Source organism: Chenopodium quinoa, unplaced genomic scaffold (genome assembly GCF_001683475.1).
Source record: "Chenopodium quinoa cultivar QQ74 unplaced genomic scaffold, ASM168347v1, whole genome shotgun sequence".
Lineage (NCBI taxonomy): Eukaryota > Viridiplantae > Streptophyta > Magnoliopsida > Caryophyllales > Amaranthaceae > Chenopodium > Chenopodium quinoa.
The window spans coordinates 702827-711122 of NW_018744591.1; the positions used below are offsets into that span (position 1 = coordinate 702827).

General features: G+C 35.2%; 1 protein-coding gene across 11 annotated transcripts; it reads left to right on the top strand.

Moving 5' to 3' along the window:
• Positions 1–1441: 1441 nt before the first annotated feature.
• Positions 1442–6014, top strand: LOC110699547. 11 transcript variants are annotated; one of them, XR_002506918.1, is made up of 5 exons: positions 1442–1948; positions 2069–2248; positions 3290–3902; positions 4074–4163; positions 5413–6014. XR_002506918.1 is itself a non-coding variant. In XM_021877036.1 (5 exons), the coding sequence occupies exons 3-5, from the start codon at positions 3298–3300 to the stop codon at positions 5575–5577; spliced, it is 309 nt and encodes a 102-aa protein (XP_021732728.1). In that variant the 5' UTR covers positions 1443–1948; positions 2069–2248; positions 3290–3297; the 3' UTR covers positions 5578–6014. The 11 variants fall into 11 exon arrangements, 1 of the variants encoding a protein (XP_021732728.1); XR_002506919.1 differs by having other exon boundaries at positions 1443–1948; positions 3290–3442; positions 3683–3902; positions 4074–6014; XR_002506920.1 differs by having other exon boundaries at positions 1443–1948; positions 3290–3442; positions 3751–3902; positions 4074–6014.
• Positions 6015–8296: the final 2282 nt, after the last annotated feature.

The following is an 8296-nucleotide window of genomic DNA, read 5'->3' on the forward strand; positions in this document are numbered from 1 at the left end:
TCTAATTTGGTTATGGTTAGTAGACCAATGACCTACTCTTACCCGCGATCAGTATCTAAAGTCATTCAGTGGGTATCAGTTAGCCTATGCAAGTACATATATTGAATATTAATTCTTTGAATGTCCACAATTTTAATTCAATTAGGAGGGAGAATAATTTAATTATGTGTGAATTATTATTTTAAATGTGATTTAACATATAAAATTATTAAAAGTTGTTTAGTTTTCTCAAGAATTAGCCATAAATGTCCGAATTTTTGCCCTAATATGTTCAAAAAATCTGAACCCCCCAAACCCTAATTCAAAAATTTCGAGACCTAAAGAGTGGGGATGCAAAGTTAAGACGTCGAGTAGCCTAAAATGTGTTCTTTTCCGGCTCCTTTGAGGAGTTATTGAGATGGTCACTAGAGGGAGATTTGAGACTATAGGGGGAATGCGGTAAGATCGAATGGGACGAAGGTGGATTGTGATAACTAGTTCTCTACGCTTAGCATATTCTATGTTTCAATCAATCTCGGATATCTTGGAACATGCATGCTCCTATTTGCTTAAGAAAGTTGTTTATTCATTTAAAGGGTTGTCATTTTATAAAGTTCAATTCATAAAGGTTTTGATTTTACTTTTCTTTTGATTTCTTTTACTTTTGCGATTTGCCTCATGTTGTTTGTTGAAGAGTTATGGGTTAATCTCTTAGAAAACCCTTACGAGAGCATCAATCGTCCTCTAAAGCGATTTAGAGGTTCAAATGCACTAGTGGAAAATATGTCATTTGTAACGGGTTATTCGTAATGAGCAAAGCTTTGCTCGTTACATTAAATATATTTTTAACGGACAAAATATTGCCCGTTACAAATAAATAAGTATTTGTACGATCACCATGTGTCCGTTACGAATACTATATTATTTGTAGCGGGCAAAAATATTGCCCGTTACGAATACTACATTAGTTGTAACAGTCACCATGTGCTCGTTACGAATACGTGGCCCAATTGATGAGAGCCAAAGAGGAGCCCATTACTTTTTACTCCATATTAGGGGAGGAAGTAGTGAGGGAGGTTAGTTATGCATTTGCATAACAAATACTAAAATATTAAAAAGCACATAGGGGTGAGAGAAAGGAGGAGAGAGATGGGTAAGTGGGACCATTTTTTAAATGTACCACTGAAAGCATAGATAGTATCATTGATTATGTAGTGATATTATTTCTACCGTAGTGATACTATTTATACACGTAGTGAGTACCACTGAATGAATATATAGTACCACTACATACATAAATAGTAACACTGAAATGTTCAATAATACCATTTAATCCTCTAGTGATACAATTGATCACCCAGTGTAACTACTCTAAATTCATAAATGCATTTACGTGAAATGACCCCCATGCCCCTCGTTATGCATTTACTCATACATAACTAACCTCCCTTTAAAAGGCCTCATATTAGGGTTTCACACTTCACTATCCTTAGCCGTCAAACCTCCCATTTTTTCTCTCTCCTCTTAATTATCTCACTCAATCTCAGCTCGCTCTCTTCTCCGATTCACCTCAATCCATTCACTCAATCTCCTCCATTTCACCACCCTAATTCCCAAAGTTCCCCTCTTTCTCTTTTCTCTAAATTGCATCAATGGCGGAGGACCCAATTTAGAATGTCTTTTGAACGAATCTCGTTACTTAGAAGTGAATATGGGGGTGATGATTCAGGGTCAAGAACATTGCAGTTATGGGTGTTTATATCTCTTCGATTTTTTCAAGCAAATTAGATTGGAGAAACCCGCTTCTTCTTTAAGAGAAAGTGAACAAAACCCTAGTTTTTTGCCCTAATTTCACCGCCTCAATATCCCTTTTTTCTGCTCATTCAAACCCTAAGCTTTTGAAGCAGAATCGCCACTCTCTTGTGTACGATTTTGATGATAGATGCGGTTCCTCAACGAAGTTTTCTTTGTAATTTGCCCTTTTTTTAGATTTTTGATTTGATAATTTTTGATTTATTTATTTTTTTTTTTTTTTTTTTTTTGTGTTTGCGGTTTCATTATGATTTTTGTTTATTTTGGAGTTGATTAGGTGAGAAGGGAAGAATGTTTAGGTGTCTGAGAATCGCCGGTGATTGCTGGTCAGAATAAGGGGCTTCTAATTATTTGGATGATAGTGGTAGGGATGATGATTCCGATGTCGAAAATGACTCTACAATTACAAAGGCGGAATCGAAGAAAATTGACGATGATTCGGAAGCCGTAACTTCTGGTAATGAATTTGTTAATTGTCCAGATTGTAGCATTCAGATTCGCGGCGATGATAGCTCCGTTAATTCACATCTTTGTTAGTCTAATTTGAGTTTCAATTTTTACTTAATTATCTCATTTTTTTTGTTGAACATTGAAGTTTTTGATTTGTAATTTGGCTAAAAGTTTGGTTTATTTGATTATGTTATTGATTAGAAAATGTTGTTTATAGGATTTTGTTGCAACTAATTGGTGTTGTCAGATTTGAATTTGATGGAATATAGTAACAAACTTATTACGATCTCAAGGGCTCCTACAAGTTAGGATCAAGAAACATGTTTAAATTCACGACACACATATCATCGAATTTTAGTTCTCATCAGTTGTTGGTTAGTAAAGGTATAAAAAAATAATAGTTGGATTAGCAAAAACCTAATTTTAATGTAATCAAAGAAAGATCAGCATCCTTGAATTTAGAAAAACGGGTATTTGTAGAATGGATCTAGGATGGGAATCGAAAAATTGAGTTAGTGAGAATGTGAGATATGTGAGCCATGTGATTAAAAGCTTGTAATTTTATCCTCACTTGGGTCTTTCTTGTCCTCCATCTCATTGCTAGGAAATTTAAGCTGCTAAGTATAGCATGGATAATTTGAGTTAGTTAATGACTAATCAATTATGGTTCCAATTTTTGAACTATAGCTGGAATTAATTGTGGTACTAATCGTCAAAAGGTTAAATGAATTTTATGAGTCAATTAAGTTTGTGAATTCCAGCATTTGGCAATTGCTTTTCATTGTGTTAGTATGAGCAATTTAACTGTATGATGTACTTCCACCTTCTGTTTCTTAATGCTTCTTTTATGCTTGCTTGTCTATGCAAAATTTTCTATTATATTATCTGTATTCCAAAATAAAAAAGCTGAAAGTGAAATTTGAATCTCCAGTTATAGGAATTTTTTTTTAAATAAATATTTTTATTACAGTTTAAGATTACTAGCGACGTTAAAAAAAAGTTTAGAAAATAGAGTTGCTTCTTATACATAGTGCATTACATATTTCAGATTTCTACATGGAAAAAGGAACAACATTAAAGATACCAGAGGTGTTTAAGCAGTACAAAGATGTACGTGAGTTAAATTATTTAGTGACCACCAGGAAGCTTATCCTTGATCTTTTCCATAATTCCTTTATTCTCTCCGTTAATTCACATCTTGGTTAGTCTAATTTGAGTTTCAATTTTTACTTAATTATCTCATTTTTTTTGTTGAACATTGAAGTTTATGATTTATAATTTGGCTTAAAGTTTGGTTTATTTGATTATGTTATTGATAAGAAAATGTTGTTTATAGGATTTTGTTGCAACTAATTGGTGTTGTCAGATTTGAATTTGATGGAATATAGTTACAAACTTATTACAATTGAGTTGTTGTTGAGTTGGTTGATATGTTTTCTAGTTTTAGTTGGCATTGGAAAAGATGCAACTTTTGTTGAGGTTGCCGAATTCATCTTGACATTTGATTAGTGTAAGGTCTTGGAGCGGCGGTTTCCTAAAAAGTTGAAATATTACAAGTGGAAACAAGCTTTTTCGCTTGTCTTATCCTTCGATTTTGAATGTTAGTAGTGAAGGCCAATGTATGGGCACGATAAAGAAGTCAAATGATGTATTGAGAACAGGTGAATGTAGCAGCTTTGTTATAACTGTAGTCATTTCTTCTATTCCCTTGTGTATAGCTCTGTTATTTTATATTTTGGTAATTGCTTGTAAGTTTTGTTTATTATATGATTTGTTATTGGATTGTGTTTGTGTGCTATGCGTATTAATATTTAATAGTTCTTTTTTTGCAGGCTCTTCTTGATTATGAGAGATACAAGACAAGTAGTGATGGCTCTAGCATTCTCAGTTCACTTGCTGTGCCTATCGGAGCTGAAAATCAGGTTTGTAAAATTGTAAAGCTAATCAAATGTGTTTGTTTCTAATACTTGTATTTGTCTTATCTAACATGTCACCACTGTAACATTTGGCCATAAGAATATGGGAAAACCCACTTGTATGTGATATCTAATATGTTTCTGAATGGTTGTCCTCAACACCTGGACCTACTTCTTCGTGGGTGGCTGTTTTTGTAACATATATATTTCATTCATAAATGATCCTTTGCAACTTTCTAGTAATATCTGATTTAAAATTTTTTATTGGCAATATAAGTTTATAAAGAACAACAATCTGCTGTTATTGCTGTTGCTGAAACAGTTTCGAATTATGAGCAAACGAGAGAGAAACGGATCGAATTTGAATCTAATCTTAAGTATAGCAATTAGCAAGTGCATGACTTGTTTTTAATTTCTTTAATTGATAAAATCATTTGAATGTTGTATAGCTTTTGCTAATTGAATTTGAACTGTATACTTGTATAAAATATTATTTAAAATTATTTATTTTTTGTAATTGATAAAATCATCAAGCTATCCACTATCCAGCATATGCTGGATTTTATAATAGTAATTCAAATTTGGCAGCAGACTAGCATGTATCACTTGCTGCATTTTTTAGAATTTGGTTTCAATTGTATTTGTAACGGGCGGTTTAAATGCTTGTTACAAATAACTTGTTATTCGTAACGACAATTAAACTGTCCGTTTCGTAACGGACAGTCAAACTGTCCGTTAAGAATAACGGGTTATTCGTAACGGGCAGTCAAAGTGCCCGTTACGAATATCATATCCTATCCGTAACGGCAACATACGTAACGCCCGTTGCTGGTTACGGATAGGCTGCTTTTGCCCGTTACGGATAGCTATTTTTCTACTAGTGAGGGATTGTCTTTAGTTGCCAAAATTGACCGTGATTCCTACGAAAGTGAGTCTTAGTGTATATTCTCTTTTTATGTCTTAGTTTTTCATTTTTGAATAAGTCTTTCATCCTTTTTCTCGCTTGCTTGGTTTTGCTCGAGGACGAGCAAAAATTTAGCTTGGGGGAATTAGATGAGTATCATTTATGTTACTCATTTATTCTCTTTTAGGGTGGTTTTAGATTGCTTTTATAGCTCTTTTCTTTCCTTTTTCCTTTGTTTTGCTCTTTATTTCTTTAGTTTGCACTTTACTTAGTTGATTTTCCATTTTTATGCATTTTTTGGTTTATTTTATCTTTTTCCCTTTTATTTGTTTGTTTCCATTCATTTTTCAGGTTAAGATCGTTGTCCAAGGATTCCCGAGTCTTGCATTAATTAGGATGCCTAGTGTTCTCCATTTGAAGCTCAAGTTTAGAGATGTGCAAGTTCCAATTGACCTTAGGCCGTGCATTGAAGCCGTGGGGGCACGAATTCTCGTGTTGAACCCACCGTCGAGGTGATTTTGGGTTTGCCATGCTCCGTGTTCATCAAGCACATAAAGTGGAGCGCACGAGGAGCATAAAAATGAGAGGGAAGGAGGCTGTCCTGTTCCCTTGCGCGGCCGTGTATCCTGCCCCCCTATTCCATACCCATTTGTGCACGGCCGCACATCTTCTTGAAGAAGGCAACACCTTTACGGGTCTATTTTGGACGATATAACTAACTTGTCTTTGTTAGTTTTACTATATATTGACTTCTCTTCTATTTTTAGAGGGAGAATTGATTTTTAGAGATTTTAAGAGAATTAGAATTAAAGTTTTAGAGAGAAACACTTGTTCTTAGATTTATAGAGAGAGAATTTGATGATTGATGGTTCTAAGCACAATTTCCTTTGATTTCACTAAAGTTTATAAGGAAATCTTTTACTTTAATGCAATCTTTAGTCTCTTGATTTCAATTGTTTGTTATTGTTTGTTGATTGTTCAAATTTATTGATTAGTTGATTGAATTTGGTTTGATTGAAATGATGATGATGAATGTGTTGATTAGCTTAGTTTTGATTTTGATTTCTTCCATTGATAGTAAGTAGTTTACTTACTAGGGGTGTGGTGAAGCATGTTTGAGTGATGGATCATAGCTAATTTGGAGTTTTTGATTGATTGAGCATTGTGATTAAATTGATTTATTGATTTTGTGCATGTGTGTGATTAGTTAAAGAGTAGCTAACGTTAATTGTCATGCTAGATTGCATTGTGTGCCTACATTGATACGGACAATTGATTTGTAGCTCACATTTAACGATTGAGTTTGGTTTGTGATGATCCTAGTAGAGTCTTTCGTAGTTGGCGCTTGTTAGACCCCTAGGAGATAGCTTGTTGAGCTCTTTTGATTGCATTTTCTATCTTCTGTCGCAATACTCGAATTGATCAATCTCCAACCCAATTAGCGTGTGTCCATTGGACGAATATGTGGACCCTAAATCCTTAGTGTTTGATATATCAATTTACCTTGTGTTTCCTTTGTTTGTGTAATTGAACTTAGACATCCTACATTCTCTTTTGAGATAGCTTAACTTTGGCAATAGTAAACTTCCCCCCGTTCCTTTGGGTTTGACCCTTAACTTGCCTCTATACTAGTATTTAGGTTTGTTAATTGTCTAAAAATTTAGTTTTGACCGTGGCAGGATTAGTTTCAACGACCTAGTCTGAACCCCCGTCATAAATGGCACCGTTGCCGGGGAAGGCATGGTGATTGCTATTGTTGTTTGAGTCTATTCCTTTTATTTGGAAAAAAATAAAAAGATTTCTCTTCCTTTTAGGCTACATTTGTAGCCCTGCTATTGATATTTGCTTTGAGTTTTGTATGCGTAGGGCAAGAGAACGAACTCTAGTTTCATTTGATTTGAAAATTTAGAGAGCCATAACAAGGATAAGGGTTGCTAATCGTTCTTCAAGTCTAAGCTGTCCAAGAGAGTGAATTCATCAAGAAAGAGAAGAAGAGGATTGAGGATGCATGGGAGCTAATTCAAGAGTAGCATTGAAGAAGTTGGGAACTCCCGGTGCTTATAGATTTGAGAGTGGCATTGCTTCACCAACAACACCCGCCAATGACTTTGAGATAAGGCCGACACTGATAACAATGATTGAAAGAAGGCAATTTAGTGGTGCCAAGTACGAAATCCCACTAAATCATCTCAAAGAGTTAGAGATGTATTGTAATACAATCAAGGTCAATGGGGTTTCTCAAGAATTCATAAGGTCAAGCTATTTCCGTTCTCTCTAATCGAAAGTGCTTTGGAGTGGTTAGACAAGGAGGTGAAGCCTAATTCTTTGACCACTTGGGATGAAGTTACAAAGGAATTCTTATCCCGCTTTTATCCCCAAAAGAAGATGGTCGAGGCGAGAGCCCTCATTCAAGGTTTAAAACAAAAGCCGGAAAAGAGTCTTTATGAATCAGGGGAAAGGTACAAGGATTACCAAAGAGAATGTCCTCACCATGGGATTCCAACATACCAAATCATTCAAATCTTTTGTGAAGGTTTGAGTCCTCAAGTCAAATCTTGTCTGGATGCCGATGCTGAAGGCCCTATCATGAACAAGACTGAGGAAGAGGTTGTAGATATAATTGAGGATGTAGTTCGTCACTACATGAATTGGCATGAGGGAGAGAGAGATTCGACAAGCAAGAGTGGCTCAACGGTCTATTCGGTTGATCATCTCAATGCAACCAATAACTTGTCTTCCCAAATTTTAAAACTTGGGGAAGGATATGACATTGATCAAGGCTAAGCTAGAGAGTGCCTCTTCGATTGCACCAAGTCCTCCCTCCCACATTAAGGGGAGAAGAACATCTTCTAACTCTACCCCTCCTTCTACTTCAAGTAATATGCCAAGTGGTTGTGTCTTTTGTGATGTTTGTGGGTCTTATGACCATGACTCCTCCAGTCGTCCACATGATTTTTAAAATTGTGATGACGTTGAAAACAATGATTGTGATCAAGTGAAATTTGTTTCCAAAAATAACAATGGACAAAGATTTGATGGTCCACGGAATTTTGGGACTAGGAATGCTCACCAACATGGTGGTTTTGATAACTACAACAATGTTGGTTATAGGAACCAAGGAAATCAAGGTTTTCGAGGTAACTATAACAACCAAGGTTATAGTAACAAAAACCAAGGCCAAGGGTATGAAAATCAAGACCAATCTCATGGCTTTGGTGGCCAACACCAAAATTTT